The sequence below is a fragment of the Falco rusticolus genome, chromosome 1 (assembly GCF_015220075.1).
Source record: "Falco rusticolus isolate bFalRus1 chromosome 1, bFalRus1.pri, whole genome shotgun sequence".
Classification (NCBI taxonomy): domain Eukaryota; kingdom Metazoa; phylum Chordata; class Aves; order Falconiformes; family Falconidae; genus Falco; species Falco rusticolus.
In genome coordinates, this window is record NC_051187.1 from 87,356,584 (window position 1) to 87,374,700 (window position 18,117).

The 18,117-nt window shown below is 39.8% G+C and overlaps 1 protein-coding gene across 5 annotated transcripts in view; it reads right to left on the bottom strand.

Annotated features, from left to right (window-relative positions):
- Positions 1 to 355: 355 nt before the first annotated feature.
- The window catches only part of ALMS1 (ALMS1 centrosome and basal body associated protein), a 76,050-nt gene continuing 58,288 nt past the window's right edge, over positions 356 to 18,117 (bottom strand). For 4 of the 5 annotated variants that reach the window (XM_037388079.1, XM_037388088.1, XM_037388060.1 and 1 more), the window contains 7 exons: positions 15,645 to 15,756; positions 14,151 to 14,405; positions 12,207 to 12,451; positions 11,435 to 11,618; positions 11,155 to 11,218; positions 6,716 to 6,815; positions 356 to 823 (listed from right to left, as the gene is read on the bottom strand). In XM_037388079.1, coding sequence (XP_037243976.1) covers positions 779 to 823; positions 6,716 to 6,815; positions 11,155 to 11,218; positions 11,435 to 11,618; positions 12,207 to 12,451; positions 14,151 to 14,405; positions 15,645 to 15,756 — 1,005 coding nt within the window. In that variant the 3' untranslated portion in view covers positions 356 to 778. The remainder of the gene's footprint in view (positions 824 to 6,715; positions 6,816 to 11,154; positions 11,219 to 11,434; positions 11,619 to 12,206; positions 12,452 to 14,150; positions 14,406 to 15,644; positions 15,757 to 18,117) is intronic. The other variant, XM_037388069.1, reaches the window with a different exon arrangement.

An 18,117-nucleotide genomic window follows, 5' to 3' on the forward strand; every position in this document is an offset into this window, starting at 1 on the left:
CTTTACATATCACCTTTTCTCACTGTGCTGTTAGTTAGGTGTACAACCACATATCCTGTCAGAATGCAACTATCTAAATGAAGTGAAGGGATCTCTTCCAGGCAAGACTTAAAAATTTCCAAACAGCATAAAAATTTCTCTGATTAGACTCTCCTGGCTCATACAGAAACCCAGCAAACTAAGCAAAAGATCAGTGAATCACAACTCCTCTACTCTTTCAGTTTAAAGGGCCACTACAGTTACCTTGTAACTTAAGGTCTGTGTTGGGTAAAGAAAGAGGTGATTACAGCCCCCTGTTTTTAGATGTTGCCCATACCCACAGGGACGATACATTCATGATTGCTGCAATAGTTACCACAAACTGATCCAATGTTATTTATTCAAGGATTTTTTTGCAGTACAAAACATTACAAGTCAGTTATCTACATTGAGATAGGAAATAAAAAAATAAATCATTGTTAAAACCGATTTAAAATAAATATATAAAATTGCTATTCCAATCAGGTAGTTATATTATGAGCCAAGTACTCCCAAACTATGTTTATTTTGGAAGTGCATAAAACCACTACAAAAAACACGCATTTATTTAAAAACCTGTCATTCGTATCATCATTGACTCTTAAATGCAGCAAGATTATACTAGCACAACAACAGAACTGAATACCACAAAACAGACACTGCCCAAGTATTCACTGCATTATCTTTTCCACGTTACAATCTCCTTTATGCTGCAAGTTTACTAAGCATAATACACATTCATTTGAACAGGAGATCTTTATCAGTTCCAAGGCACCTTCCTCCCTAAGACACGGTTGGTGATTTTCTGAAAGATAAAAACAAAGTGAGAGAAATGAGTGTTATTCCTCTAAAAATTAAAAACTCTAAGCATAAAGATAGTGCTAATAAGTTCTCGGAACAGAGTATCAAGGGGTGAAACTAGGAAGTGCTTATTTTACACCTTTTAGGACAGCTAAAGCAGTCTAACTGTTTCCCACTCATTGGTATGAAGAACACCAGGACATTCCTGTGCTGGCTGCAGTGGGAATGGTCAGAAAGAGGTCTAAAGAGTCAGAATACATCCTGACATTAGCTGATAGACTATTTCCCTAAGTAACCGTGATGCATGTCCCTCCCTTCATCCTCTGAACATGAGCTTCTGGGAGTCATGTATTCCCTAGTTTGTGATACATTTATGAAACCACACAGGAAAACTGGAAGAGTTACAGAGAACAGTAACAAGCACAGTGGAAGATACAGGAAGTGTCTTCTACAATAAACTGAATAAATTAGGACTCTTCACTACAGTGGGAGGGATGCGCCATGACTGAAGAGGAAGAGATGAAAAGTCTATACAATCCTAAGCAGCCTGAAGAGGTTACAAGGTAAAGTTATTTGCAGACTCTTACAAAAATAGTCTGTGAAGGCATTGTATAAAACAACTGGCAACAGATTTTAAAGTGAAACAAAAAAAACCACCAAATACTTTGAACAGTCACAGTCTTGTACAGTTAAACTGTGAAACTGCCCTGCTGTGTGGCAAACATCAGACATCTATATTTCACAAAGCAAGTGGGCAAATTCATGAGAGGAAAAAAAACAAACCTAAAACCCAAACCACCGATCCAAAGATGGACACAAAACCCCATGGACACAAATCACACCAGACTGTTAGAGAGCATCTTTGAGAAGGACTGTTAACGCTGGCTCTATTACGATATTCTTCCCCAGGCACCTGCTAATGTGACCCGTTCTCATGGCAATGGGCAATCCAGAAAATGAAACACCACATCATTCTGCTAGCTCAGCCAGCAGATCACTGATGTTTTGAAGCACAGAATACATATTACGTGGCTTCAGAGAAGTGCAGAATAAAGTAAGAGCTTTGGGTAACTCGTGTATTACTAACAGCAGTGGGAATGATACAGCCTTCACCTGAAGAGACCTTTTGCATCACAGATGAATGCAGCACACAGCTCAGCTCTTTATACACACACAGAGTATGCAGTATATGTGTATAAAGTATATACACATACTATATATAGTGTATATACCAATACAGAATATACCCTGCTTACACACATACATATAAAAAGCAGCAAAGCTGTTGACATGAATCTCAGTGTGAAATCTGTCCACAGTACTTCATGAAGCCTCAGACGGTCTCAAAACACCTCACCACAAAACCGCTGATGAGTCCTCACAGCTCACAAGCGCTTTTGCAATCCAACAAGCAAACCCAACCAGCAATCAGATGCTATCTTGCCTCTTTGCTCCATTCCAGGAAGCGAATACAGAACAAAAAACCCTAACACGTTGCTGACTGGAGAGAAAATGTAACCAAGGGGATGAAAAACAAACATTAAAAAAAATTTACTGTAAAGCAGCAAGCAAAGTGCAATTCAGTTTCACACATCTAGAAGCATGTGCTTTGTCCTTTGGGGTAGTGACATCTTGTGGCCCCTATCCTGCATAGGCCCTAAAGTACATGTCCCATCCATAAATGAAATAGCGTTTAGTCTTCCTGAATGGTAATATCTTTTTCTTTTTTTAAGGGATAGAGGAAAATGTATAAATTAATAACTCTGCTATGCCCTTTATGGAGGTTTCTCCCATGCTCCCTATTTACAAAAATTACAAACTCACTACATCTAATGGAAAAGCCTCAGTAACAGAACAATTTTGCATCCGATAACCCATAAAACTCATTTTCACTTAATTTGGGCTGAAAGAGTTCTGACTTATGCTGCCAGTGGATCAGAAATCTGTCTTGACTCTACAGTTTTCAAAATTAAAGGGCATGTACCATGCCTTATCAGACTAGTACAATTTTATGCTCTATTTGAAATTAAAAGTAGAAAAGCAAAGGGATAATGGGACAGAACATCAGCCCAGACCCATGTGCATCCTATGATAAAAATAACTTTGCTATCTTATTAAAGATAGGCATTTGACAATTCGAAAAATTAAGAATGCCTGCGCAACCCCTCAGCTGCTTTCTAGCACAGGAATTTTGATACATTTCCAGTTCTATATGAGCCCATATTGTTTGCCCCTGAGGGCCTCATCCTCACTCAGTGCTAACAAAACCGTTATTTCATTCTCTCTTCACCTCCCACTGCGCTGCCCCACACTGCCACTGTAGCACATATATACCTTAAAACAAGCACTGACAGCCCTTACTTCTCAGGTGTCCTGCATGAATATTTTCACTTGTACTTCACAAAAGGTAAGCAAATTTTGTTCATATGTATTTACTAATTTGGGGGCTTATTTTGAGCCAAATAAACTTAGTTGCATCTCATCCCTCAACCTGGACACTAAGGTCATTACTCTTGATTCCCTACAGCTAATGACAGACACACTGCCTCCAGAGCACAGTAGTAGTAGCTGTTGTTGCTCACGCTGCAAACACTGGAAACTTGTTTTCTTCTCACAATACATTTCTAAAAAGCCGTCCTTTTTTCTTCTAAAGCATCAACCCATAAATTACATCAATATGAAGTTATATCTGACATACCTTTAAATCTTGGTGCGAGGGTACTGCAGCAAACAACACTTGACTATGTTCATGTATGTACAGGTATGAGTGTGTGTACATGTTTAACTCATTGCTTCCTTTCCCAAATTTTAATCACCCCTAACCTGTAAGCCCTCAATGCCCTGCAGAAATGGCACACACACTGTACTGCTAGAAAATCCCATCCTCAGAGCCAGCTGTACTGCTATTCGTGAGGTATACACCTAGCTTTACATGGCTACTCCTTTGGTATCAGTGAAAGAAACAGAAGCAACCACTGTCCCAGCACCATATCACATCATGGCAGAGATGTAATAAACTTAGGATATAAGCACACTTCACTATTACAACAAAGTGTTTGGCCACAGGTGCTGGAAAAGGAGAGTAAGTGCTCAGACTCTCCTTTACCAATCCAGCTGGTCTGGCAGTTTAAGACATCCCCACCTGCCCAGCTGTTTCATTAGTGCTCCTCTGCCAGCTATTAACACTTGCACAGCAGAAAGTCAGCCAAGAAAATATGAGTGTAAGCCTCAGGCACTCCAGAACAGGAGTTCAGAAACATGCCCAAGCACACACTTTCACCAGCAGTTTAACCTACTAAGCTGCACTCTGGAGTGGCTGGGGCATGAGTACACCCTTTCTCCATCAAGATGACCAGTGCTAGCTAGACAAAATCCAAAGACTGAAGGACAAAGAAGTTTCATCAGGGACAGGTCATGCCACTAAGCACTGAGCTGGGAGTCAGAGAATACGAGTACTATGCCCCACTCCATCACTGACCCACACACAGACTTGAGCAAGGCACTTGACTCTCTGACTCCCAGACCTTCCCCCAAAATCTGTCTGGATATATGCCAAATGATCTTGGAAGGAACTGTTCCCCTACTACATCTGTATAAGGCACAACAGGCCTCCTCTAGGTGACTGTAATTAAAACAAAGAGTCAGATCTATTCCAGAGTACTGATCTGCTGTTCTACATCAGCAGTTCACAAACTTGCCACTATGAGAGATACTCAGACCACAGTTTGGGTACAGTGCTACATTTAAATGATACAACCCTAGATTACACACATTTTTACTCTAGCTTTTGTACCAGCTGTTTTCTTCTCCTAATACTCTGTGTCATCTTCGGAGTCATTCCAAAAAATCTGTGGTTCTTTTTTTCATGCACAATCAGATCCGCTTAGATACTGATGCTCTCAGCCACACATTAAGCAAATTCTAAACAAACCATTCACTGTATTTACAGCTACTCACTACAGCTATCCTGCATCAAGGAAGACAAAAAAATTACAATGTTTACTGCAATGAATCATCATCCCTCTCCCAACCAAAAGCATACTTATATACAAAACATCTGATTTGATTCCCTCTCTGCTTCCAGCTGACTAGGCTACTTCAAGTCACTGCCAGCATTCATTGGCTCTGTACAGGCCAGCACCTGAGGCTCTGTACAGGCATCTGAGATTCTCAGACTACTGAAAAAACCTATGATCTGAATATACCCTGCAAAAGTGTAGTATCAAATTCAAGTAATTCTAGTGGTAAATACCCACAATCAGATTAGGAAGGTATTCTGGATAATATACCGCATTACAAGGCCTGACTTTTAAAATCCAATTACTGCTGTTCCTGACAAATAACTAACCCTATTATTCCAGTTCTGGTAGGACAACTCAGCCAGGAAAGAGATGCAATACTCAATCTGAAGTGCAAGCTTAAGATCCAGAGAGAAAAAAAAATAATCAGTTTTTATTTTCAACGCATGTCCTTAAATCACTGAGGCTTATAATGCAGTTTATTGCCTGCTGCCAGAGCTCTCCAGAAGGCTACGTTTTATGGTATACGGGTTAGTTAAAAAGCATGAAGGTAAGTCAGTTAGAACCCCAGTGTTTGTATTGCAAACTGTTGTTTCTCATCTTTTAATTCTACTAAGTCCTAAGAGAAAGCTTAAGCATACATATGCCTACCACAGCTCAAAAAGGGATACGCTAGTCAGTTTTGGAGATGCACTTCTCAGAGGGGACAAATGGGCCTTCTCTGTTTGATCAGGACATTTATCGCATCATGACATATAAACTGATACTGCCTGTTACACAGAAATACTAGATAACTAGATGTATGCACATGGGAGGGCGTAGGGACAGAAGACACTCTTCCATGTTACTTATCATGCTTAACCCAGGTGAGTCGCTACCACAGAGTTTCTCAATCTTTCTGTCATTAATTAAACCTGTGTTTAACAGACTGCCATAAAGCACATTACACAACTTGGAGAGCCAGGGAGGAAGAGCATTAGCAGCAGTTGTTTGCTGGGACAGAAGCAGCTCCCTTCAGGGATCTCACTGCTTCATGGCAGAATGAGGCAGGATTCAGCACAGTCCTACAGTAAGCCAGCAAAATGGGCCCCAATGTTTCCTTCTCCTGCTCACCAAAATCCTGGAGTTCTCAGCCCACCTCTGCTCTGCTGCTGGTTGTGTGGTGAGGCTCCAGCACAGAAACTGTTCTTGAACTGCTGAGTAAGTGTTTGTGGTTCAGTTAGTCACACCCATGCTTCAGGATACGGTTTATTTCTACCACTTGCCAGACAGAGGAGATCCTTAGCTGATCAGTGCCAGTGTGGCAAGGCCATGCTATCAGCTGAACAAACACATAATGGTGAAATCCACAGCCCCCAAACTTAACAAATTATCACCAGGACTGCCAACTCTACACTGAAGCAAAAGAAAGAATGATGACTCCAGGCTTTGTTAACCATGGTTGCGAAGTTAACTGTGAATTGTGTATGCTAAATTCATTTACAGCAAGGGTCACAAGAGCAAAACCAGCAACCTTCAGTTCAGGGAAGCATGCTCCTTTAAGCATGCTTGATAATCCCTCTGTTCTGCCCTCAGGACTCTGCACAAGACCTTCTTTGTATACTATAATCAGGACCATGCTTCCCTGTCTTTTTTCCATACACCATGTGTAGGTCCTGGAAGGATTTTAGGTTAGGCAGGGGGATTTTCCTGTTCCAAGTTTTACTAAGCTTGACTGCTTTGACCCTGATTAAATGCTAATACATCCTAACCACCTAGAAATTGCAAAGTAATACCACAAAATTAACATTTAGTAAATACTACTATGACGCTTGTGACTTCAGGAAAAAAGAAAAATCTAAAAAGTTCCAGCATAAATACTTTACTAGAACACGTACTGTTTTATAAAGCTGTGCTTTCAGGCGGTATGACCTGTATTCCATTTTCCTCTTCTCTTCCTCTCGCTTCTTCTGCACCTCTGGCAGCTGCTCATAGATCCTTAAGTGTAAATACAAAAAGTTAAAAAAACTGACTTGAAAGGATGGAACTTACTGATATTAAAAAAAAAATAAACCTCTGTTTCATATTCACATTCTGTTAAAGGCTACTGGGTAACCACAGCATTGAAAAAATTATTTAGGGGTTAACTAGTGTCACACAGGGGAAATGTGGAATACATAGCAGTTGTGATACCGGAAATTCCCACATCCCATAATGCCTTTTCTCATGCAAGCAGCACCTCCTAAAGCAATAATAAATAAACCCAGTATTTTCAACATTCAAGTCACCATACAGCTGATATGATTACCCAGCTACAAAAGGTAGAGCTCCAGTATCTTCAGTACAGAACAGCCCCACTGCTCTTCCGTACTGGTTATGCTGATTCCGAGTAACATGTTTATCCATCAATAGCGATATCTTTATCCCAAGAATAACCTGAATTAAGCTATTTAGGCATCTTTTCAAAATTTTAGTGTTTTCAACACTCAATAATGTTGCCCTGTTTAGATCAATTCTTTGTCTTCTCCAGTGCTGAACGTCTCCCATACCAGAGGCAAACAGCAAGGGATGCTTTGAATGGAATAGAAGATGACTGGTGCTCAGTACAGAGTCAGTGCGCTATTCTAGTCAGTTTTACATGCTGTCATCTAAAAGAGGAACCCGAGAGCTGGGATGGTAGTGTATTGCTCACACTGCCTTCCCCAAATCTTCCTTTGAGATCATAAAGCTTTACTAATTTCATGAGAGTGGTTGCCAAGAAACATGCAGCTTCAAAAATGTTGCAGTTTATGGGAGGTGGAAATAAACCATGTCCAAAAATTTCAGTCCTGTAATATTTAAAGACAGATCCTGCTATAAGTCCTTTCTTAACATGTTGATTTGATAATCAGCAAATAGAAAAAAATACCAAAACTACTTGTTACAAACACAATGCTGCATTATACTCTTTTAGAAACTGTTCCATTCTTCCATCTGTATAATATCTTTGCACAATTACAGCTGGCATTTCAAATATTTTTAAACACATCTATGCCTTCAGCTCCTATTATCTGAAAATATTTCAGCACGCTCCATTTTGAACATTGCAAATAAATACAGCCCACCAGCTGGGAGGAGCATTTTTGACAGCTGTCTTGGTACTAATTCCAGCAACAAAATAAGTAATACTTCAGACTGGCAAGAGAAGAGCGGGAGGTAAATGTCTATCAGTTTGCACCCCTTTGCTCTTTAGTCAGTACAAGTTAGGTGTCACTTGCATGTTTCAAAGCAGAGAAGGATGAGGAGTTAGCTGGAAAACAAATAGGAAGCTGTATGATAACGCATAACTAAGTAGGCAGAATCAAGAAAGCAAAGATAAAATCCAAATCTCAATTAGTACTGAATTTTATGTCCTGTTTTAATTCCCCAGCATCAGCCAGGCAAAGCCATACACATTTGTAGCTTCTACAGTCCTCTACACAAATGCATTTAACAGTCTATCAGACTTCACAGTAGAATTGATGAGCAAGCAAATACACATCCAACACCCAAAAAGAGAAGAAAAACAAGAACAATTGCACTCCTTCCAGTGGCCTACCTTCCTGTGTATACCTATTTTCCTACTGTCTGCAGCTGCTCTTAGGAGGTCATCTTTTCTAAAAATGTCACTACCCACATTACAGCTACAGAAAAGAGGAAATAAATCACATTTAGGTGCTTACTTTACCCCTCTTATGCTTTGCTGGAAGGCATTGGAGGGTGCTAGGTATATACACATGTTACTGGACGGGGGTAGGAATACCCCCAAGATTTGAGGGTTTGCTTTACTGCTGTCTCACCATTCTCTAAAGGATTTCACCATTCTAGGGCTCCCCTCAAAGAAAGATCAAGATTTACCCCTCACAAATCATCCCACCATAAAGATGTTTAGAGCAAGAAGTAGGTAATGCAAAATTGTAGGGAAATTAATTGAAAATTGTTTTCATTACCTAGCTAATTTGCCATGAGAAATTCCATTTATACCCTCAAAGAGAAAAAGAAAAAGCCTTCATACTCATTATAGGTGTGCATTTCAAAAGAATGGTACAGAACAAATTTCTTCCCAGCTCCAACTGAGAGATGGATTATGACAGCAGCAAGAACAAAAAAAAGTCATCAATTGTGACTGCCTGAATCAGTCTCCATAGAAAACCTGGTGAGTTCAGTTATTATGAAATCAGTGTTTCTGAAATTATGAGTTCAGATACATTGATCTCACAGTCCAAGTGACCCAAACCCAAATCCTTCTACTTCAGCTAAAACATCTGGAGATGCATTCCTTGGGGAACTGACATCTTTACTGCATTTACCACTTCTGCCTCCTCTCTATTAATGCCCTAAAAATACTTTTAAATGCCAAAATCTATTGAAATAAAACATCCTTTTTGGACTCTCCAATCATCTCTATCAAGGGGTTTATTTTATATATTGCATATTCCAGCAGATATTTTGTAGAATCACAGCGTAACTGAGGCAGGAAGAGACCTCTGGAAGTCACCTAGGCCAACCTCCTGCTCAAATCACAGTTAACTTCAAGGCTAGGTCAGGCTCATCCTGTCAGTTTGTGACTCGTTCCAAGGATGTGGGATCAACCATGTCTGTGGGGGTCCTGGTCCAGCACTTTACCACCCCTCCTCGTGAAAAACCGATTTCCTTGTCTCCAGTTACAATTTCTCCTTACTGCAACACACCACCACTGCTGCTTGTCCTGTCACTGTGCACCTCCAAGAAGAGCCTGCCTCTGCCTTCTCCTCTGGCAAAGCACCGCTGCCAGATCCTCAACTTCAGCCTCCTCCTCCCCAGGCCAGACAAACCCAGCCTCTGCTGCTTCTCCTCATCACCATGTGCTCCAGCCCCATGACTGTCTTGGTGGCCTCCACCAGACTCAGGCCACTTGCACAGAATCACAGAATGGTTTGGGTTGGAAGGGACCTTAAAGATCATCTAGTTCCAACACCCCTCAAAACCACATTCAACTTTGCTGACCTCTCTCTTGTACTGGCAGCCTGGAACAGGAGAAAGGATCCAGCTGTGGTCCCATGAGTGCCAAGCAGAGGGAATATCCACCGAAATGCAGGCCTTCATCATATATATATGGAATATATATGAATGAAATACATATGAAATAACTGGCCTTCATCATGCCAACTCACGTTCAATTTGCTGCCCACGAGCTGTCAGGGCCCCACGGCCCTTTCCAGAAGGGCCACTCTACAGGTAGCCTGTCCTTGGGATGGGTTTCTGTCCCCAGAAGAGACTTGGTATTTGCCATTATTGAACTTCACGAGACTCCCCTCAGCGCTGTTCCGCAGCCTGCAGGGATGTCTCAAAACTGCAGACCTACTCTCCAGCATACTGACTAGTCCTCCCAGTTCAGTGTCACCTGCAAACCTGTTCAGGTGTGCTCCATCCCATTGCTACTACTGATGAAGATGCTGTGAAACAGTCCTGGCCCACAGCATTGTCAATTCAGGAATTCAATGCAACAAAGCACTTGCTTGTATGCTGAAATCCCAACTACTTAAAACAATCTTTTGCCTCAAGGTACACTCTTGACCTTTGCTTTGTTTTGACTCTAAACAACTTACTGATTCATTGTATTTTTATGTAACTTTACAAATTATCAGAGACGACTTCATGAGACTCTAATTTAAGTATTTATGTTGTTTCTGAACTGGTACTCTTCTAAACAACCTCCTTTTGACCCTGCTACTGCTTCAGGTTCTAGCTGCAATAAACTCTTATTTTTTATTATACCTTCAGGTGCTCTCTGTAGCATAGGTATGCCAAATGTTTAATACATTGTCAGCATGCTGTGCATTTTATATATGAACTGAGTCAAAAATAAGGCAAAAATCTATCATAAGGTGGTTTTCTTCAAGGGTAAAAGCCTCTGTATTCCTTCGTGGGTAATTATTTCTTACATAAAGCTACTTTCATCTGGTGAAATGATGCCTCACTTCCTGCACCAATGACCTAGTTTGTTAATGTTTAAAACCATACAGATGCTTCAGCGACCCACACCCTACATTTCCTCTCCTTCTGGGATCCAGTACTTGCACAGTTTGCTGTAGTGCTTGGATGGCAGACAGTGCAGCAGAATACTCGGGTTTAGTTAGACAAATAATTTTTTTCCAAAATTATTCTGTTTCTCAGACCTTCTAAACAGGTGCTTTCAGCCTTTGATAAAGTCTCTACATCTTACACCAAAAAAAGAGGAGTTACCTCCAACACCCAATTCTCTGACTGCAGATATGATTAATCCACCTTTCCTATCCAGGTCACTTATCTATCTGAAAGAAATTTTTGTTAATCTTACCGTTTAGATCTTAGAACCATTTCACTCTTTGGAATTGTTCTTCTGTTTTCTCTAAACAGAAAACCTAAATGGAAAATTTTGAGATAACAAAATGGTGAATATATCTATTTCTCACAAAGAATGCTATTGCAACAATATGACTCCTTTATAAATTATGGATTCTTATAGACAATAATGTTAAGTAATTGTAATACTTTTATTACAAGTACACACACCCTTAAGTATAATGTGGAAATGCATTAATTCCTATAGAAAGTACAAAACCGAACCATGAAGGTACCTCGATCAGACAGCATGTGACTTGCATTCCTGTAGCCCTTTCTTTTCTCAGGAGGATTAAGTAGCTCTTCTCGTTTGGACTGCAGTACACTCTGTATCCTCCTTTCCTCCATTACAAGCTTCAGATGCTTCACACGCTCTCCAGAGCGGGAGATGAAATCAGGACGATGCACTGCAAGAGCCTCCTAAAATGGGATGACACAAAACAAAGTTTAAAGTGGCCAGACTGCCTCCCTACAGCTGGAAGAGAATAATCAAAATATATAAACACCATTATGAAAGCACGGAAGAAAATCCCATCAAAGTAGTATTTGGTATAACATACAGATATTCAGCATGACCACACCTGATCTGAAGTGTACGCCCTGTATGCATGTGTGTGTATGTACACACACATACACCATTTGCACTGTATGAATTAAAGCCCATTTTAATTGCATACTACGCACATCACACAGTATTATTTCTGTATGGAAGCAAGTATGACTTGATATTATGTCAGCTACATTCCCTCCAGTTCTTGAAGCCAAATGATTTAAGCTCTAATCTATTAGATCAATTCAAATAGCTTAGTGTATTGTGGAAAGCCAGACTACACAAGCAAACAGGACTGATGGATTTTTTGCTTTTCCAATGATTATAAATGGTTATAAAGGTGATTATAAAGGTGAAATGCTTTTAAAAAAGGATCAAAAAGTGTTTCCACAAGATTCAGCATAACTCCTGAAATCCTGCCAAGATCTCAGCAGCCTTATAGTGCAACATGCCTTTACCTGTAGTGTAAGCTTTCCGAGCGATCGCGAGGACCTGTTCCCAGCATCACCTTCTGGAACGGCTGGCTGAATCATGTTGCCGTGCTGTTGCTCCTTCCAGTTCTTCTTTTGGAGAGGCTCTCTCCAAGGCTTTGTGCTGGTCAATGGTTCAAACCAAGATGGACCAGGACCAGAAAAGGAATTGGAATGGTTTTCTTTCCTAGATTCAGATTTCAAGTCTTCTGCTTGGACAAACCATGAAATCCCTGTTAAAAGACCACAGAAAAGAATAAAAATTTGTAGACAATACATGTGCCTATTTTCCATTCCCATCTATGGCCCTTTATGTCTGTGCTGATTTTGGCTAAGCTAATTTTCTTCATAGTAGCTAATATGGGGCTGTGTTTTGAATTTGTGCTAAAACCAGTGTTGCTAATTCAGGGATGTTTTAGTTACAGCTGAGCAGTGCTTACACTGAGTCAAGGCCTTTTCTGCTCCTCACACCGCCCCACCAGCAAGTAGGCTGGGGGTACACAAGAAGAGGGGAGGGGACACAGTCAGGACCAAAGGGATATCTCATACCACATGACATCATGCTCAGCAAGAAAAAGCTGGGGGAAGGAAGAGGGCACGTTCAGAGAGACGGCATTAGTTTTCCCAAGTCCCCATTACGTGTGATGGAGCCCGGCTTTCCTGGAGATGGCTGAATACCTGCCTGCCCATGGGAAGTGGTGAATGCATTCCTTGTTCTGCATTGCTTGTGTGTGCAGCTTTTGTTTTACCTGTTAAACTGTCTTTATCTCAACCCACAAGTTTTCTCATCTTTACCCTTCCAATTCTCTTCCCCACCCCACAGGGGAGAGTGAGCAAGCAGCTGTGCGGGGCTAGGTTGCTGCCTGGGGCTAAACCATGACAATGCCCCAAGGTCTTGGCTAAATCCAGCCAGTGGCGTAACACTGCAATAAATACTCACTTCAGTTTAATAACAGCGGGACTCTGTAAGAGACATCTTTGGCAGTTTCAAAACAATTCCTTTGCCAAGTGTCAGAAAACCAGCAAGTCTTTATTAAATGACACTTTTGAAAAAGCACAAAATGGTTGAGTTTGCAGGTTTCTCTCTATAGAAAGAATACTCACCAGCAATCACACAATTTCAAGGAGCCTCTCTCCTGTCCTAAGCCCTATGGCTTTCTATAGATATTTTTGAAGATCAAATGCTTTACATCTTCCAAATGTTAAATATGTATATAACAATTAGATTACTAACAATTTACATACATAATGGGATTGAAATGCATCAGCTAGTAGTCTGAGTAGATATTCTAAATTTCCTAGATTAAAATGGTGTGAGAGAGAATGATTTGTCCCTGTAATAACAACAAAGATGACTAAGGAAAACATTTTTAAACATCTAATAATTGTGAAGACTGACAGGAAATTTAAAAGGGACAAAAAAAATCAGGAGGCTACACCATCAGCCCAAAACCAAGCTCTAGCTAAAAACAGGGAGACTAGTCTAGTTCTTCTGGTACCACGGATCTTGTGCTCCCCAAGTACTCCTGAAAAAATACTTGTTCTTGAAGCCTCAGTACATGAACAGTAAGTACAACTTACAGTGACCAGTTACTCAGAGCTTAACAGAACCCTTTACACCTTAAAATCAAAATTAAGTACCTACATGATTCCCATCTCATTCGTCTTTCCTTACCTTATTCATTGCCTCCTATTTATTGCCTTTACTGGCTAGGTTGCATCTAACAGCTTGACTGAAAATACAATCATAATAAAGCACTAGAGTTCATTTGACATAGTGTTATTGTTTAAAATTCATTGCTTAAAACCAGAATAAGAACTGACTGTACTAGTGACAGACTGCTCTGTGTCCTAGCTAATCCTCCCCACATAACTTGCCGGTTGCCGTTGAGAAATACAGCTGTCTGCAGAGAAAGTGTATTTTGGACTGACCTTGTGGTAAATGCAGCCTGCTCCTTTTCATCCTTTTCTCCACGAAAAAATTGCCTGGCTCTCCTTTCTGCTCGTCCTTGCTTCTTGCTGCCTGATGATCTGTGACCACACCATCTGACTCTCCAAAATTACCATCAACACAATGCCAGGGTTCCTGTGGCTGTTGATTTAGCTGGCTAGATCCTGGGGTAGGAAAAGTCACACCAACATCTCGAGTGTTTTTCTTAGTTGCACTGTTCACAATCTCCAAGTCTCCTGTAGTTGAAAATGAAGCAGTAACATCTTATTCCAGAGCAGCTGGAAGTACTTCAACATCAGTATGTGTGACACGCATAGTTCAGGGGATGACCCTCAATTTTTACTTTGAAGCTGAAGGATCACATTCTTTACCCCACCTTCAAAAAGAAAAATCTTGTATATTCCCACTTCCAACTCTCCCACTTTGAAGAAAGTTTACAGTGACTCAGGATTGTTACTGTATAATAATCTTAGTAAAATTGAAGTGGTGTAAATCAATTACCGCAAGCAAACCAAACACAGATACGGATAGAGATACCAGCGGGGAAGGGAATTAAACTTGAACCAACTATGGCCCTGGCTGGGGATCCCAGTTGACTCTCGGAAGAGTCAACTTCAAATCTGCTGGTGAAAGACACAGTGGCAGGTCAACATAAAGCTTTACATTTTGGACAATGGTACTGCAGGGTTTTCTGAACCTGTTTGTTTACCCAGTGTGTCCCTTCCAAAACGATGTTTTGGCTATAGAAGATTGGTTTGCCCACAGCACTACAAATATTTAACAGAAATATGTAACATGGAAGGCATCAACAACATTCAAAAAACCATAATGAGATCTTGAAAACAAGCCATGAAAATACTTTTCTGGTTCAATCCACTTGCACATGAAAAAAAAAGTCATAATAAATCATTGATATGTCTGACAAACAAAACAAAGCCCTTACTCAATCTGACAACAGAAAGTTGGTGTGTAAATGAAAGCAATGAAGAAACTGATAATTGCCACCAGAAAAACCCAAATGCAGAACTGTACCAGTCCAGGATCAGCTTATGTTTTAAATAGAATATAATATCCAAAATATTACCAAGAAGAATATGAAACACTGCAGTTGCCTTCAGAAATAGCATATGCTTACAAAATACATTCTGTGAGTAACAGATGTCTTGAGGAGAAAATAATGTAAAAAAAACCCTACAGCTAGTCCACCTTTGCTATTAAAATGGATCAGACCCTTAGGTTAATAAACTTGTGAGTGAGGAAACTGGCTACTAAAGCAGACCAAGAAAGAAAATGAAATGGCTCATTTTAATTAGAACATTACATCTTTCTCCAAAAGCATTTGAAGTGAATCTGAAGAATGCTGCTTGTATATACCCATCACCAGAAACACACAACAGACTTTGGAGAATGGTTTCCAAAGAGATGCAAGGCAGAAGCAAATACAGAAAAGACAAGTCTGTAATTCAACAGCTCACCTGCTTGGATACCTTTGTTGAGCATCCGCGTCCGTCGCTTGTTACTAAGAGCAGAGCTTGGCCCCCAACAAGCGCTGCTTGAAGTGGAATCTGATGAAAGGGAGATTGCATTCTAGAAAAAAAGGATGCAAGAGAACAGAAATTCCTGAAATTCTAACCAAAATGAACAGGAAGTGGGTTTTAAACAGCAAAAAAGTATAGCCATCACTCTTTGTTGTATCTTAATTCTATGGCTACTTAGATGTTTATCACAAGCTGACCAGTGTCTCTTAGTGCTACACCACACAACAGTCAGCCTTGACTTTATCCTCATGCACCACTGCATTTTCAGAATCCCATTATAGTAAGACAAGGACATTATTTCTGTAGGCAAGAGATTCTGTACAGTGCTGAGCATCCTCCAACTCATTTGTCCAGAGTTCATGGGACAATGTGACCTGTCAAGACAGACTTAGAAAAAAACCTCTGCTGCAGCAAGATCATTTGTTGGCTGGGCTTTCATGAGAGACTGCAAAGTGTGAAATACTTCTGCTTTGGGAAGAGCGAGAATAAACATCTAAACTGAATCGTATATTCCTACCCTCTCAAACCAAAAGCCTTTAAAGGTTGCTGGGTTTGCTGGAGGGACAAACTGTCTTGAAAGATCAACATACTACTTTGTAAATTCACAATGAAATCCAGTTCTGTACCACTGACATGAAAGAGCAGAGTCCTTTCAAAACACAGGAAGTTCTCTCACCCTGTCATCCTCATTATACAAAGTTCTCCAGGCAGAGAAAATTAAACTCAATAAAAACAAGAAATAAAAGTCACATGGTAAAAGCATGGCTTAGGCAAAACACTAGTTTCACATTTTCATCATTCACACAAACAGAAGTGCCAGCTGCAGGGATGTAAGCAGCACAACTTTGTTTTAATAAATTAATTTAAATTTTATGACATTACAAGTTTACAGCCATTTAAGAAGGAATATACTCTGTGAGTGTAATGTACCTAGTCCGCAAGCTTTTTGGTTATATAAAAAACAGAGAAGGTTAGTACTTTATTAATAGCAATTAACTGACAGTGCATCCCCAGGCTTCAAATCCAACAGTGCAGCACAGACCAATCTCTGCAACCATGCTGAATTTAATTTTTAATTATGAAACAGATTTTTTTTTTCCTTGATAATAGCAATTAGTATCCTATTAGTAACTCATAATGCTTGCCATGATGGAAATGAACAGAGGCTTTTTTATTACCTTTTTATTGAACCTCTGCTATCACCACTTCAGTGCTAAACATAAATTTCATTTCAACATTAAAAGGAGGCAATTTTTACTCTCATGCATACTGGCAAGAACTGATTTTTTAGTTTCATAAAACTATTACAGCTCCAGTAAAGTGCACTAGACAGATGTAGTAGATATGCATCTCTTTTCAAAAAACAGAAGCAAATTTAAATACATGCTCGGCAAAAGGGAAGAGTAAAGTAAGGAAAAAAAAAAAATCAAGATAACCCATTTACATGCACATGCATATCAGCCTGCTGAAATAAATATAAGCAGCCATTCAATACTGAATATTGACATGCATATTCCTATTTGGACTAGAATATTCAGCGCAGTGCTTTCAAAGCCCTTGAGCAGTTGAATAGCGCAACCTTTAGCTTTGTACCTGCTACCAGATGGCAGCTTGAAGAGTGCTTTAGAAATAACAGAAACTGGAATAGATAAAAACCTTCTGGGATGGGTTCAGCATCTATAAATAAAAAAAGCTGTAACCAAGTTTTCTGGAAGCAGTGCTGACAATAGGCTGTCATAAAAAACTGAGCTACAAAATGCAGTGCTTGCCTGGAAGATTCATACAGTAGTCCCTCTAGGAGTAGGGTTCCTGCTACAAATAAATATCTGTCTCTGAACCACAGATATTTGCAACTAAAACAAAACAGTAAGTGATGATTTCTGTTCAACCAACCACCACAGAAACTACCAAAATTTGGATTTTAAATTAAGTTTACCATTTAGCCTTTAATTTCCTCTTACTCCGTATTTGAGGTTGGTCATGTATCTCTTTGTATGTATTTTTAAAAAAGAACACAACATCAGCAGATGAAAGATACTATTTTCTAAAGTCATATGGGTTCAATGCAACAGCAAGCACCAGGAACAGTGAGCCTTTATTCTCATAAAAGTATTACTGCAATCAGTTATCTCATGGGTGATTTTAACAGGCAAAAGACAAGATGTTGGTTTTAAGGTCAAAATAGACATTGAAAGATTAGTCTTATGAATGTAATATGGAATAAAACCATCCCCTAAACAGTGCAACCATGCAAGAAATGCTGGATCCGAATTTCATTGTTAGATCATCAGTATTCTGAGTAATGGTCCCAATGTTGCAAGTTTATGAGAATCTTATTTTACCTTTAAATAAATATTATAAATAAAAATATTAACAAAAATATTTTTAAACATTCTTAGTCTTGAAAAGG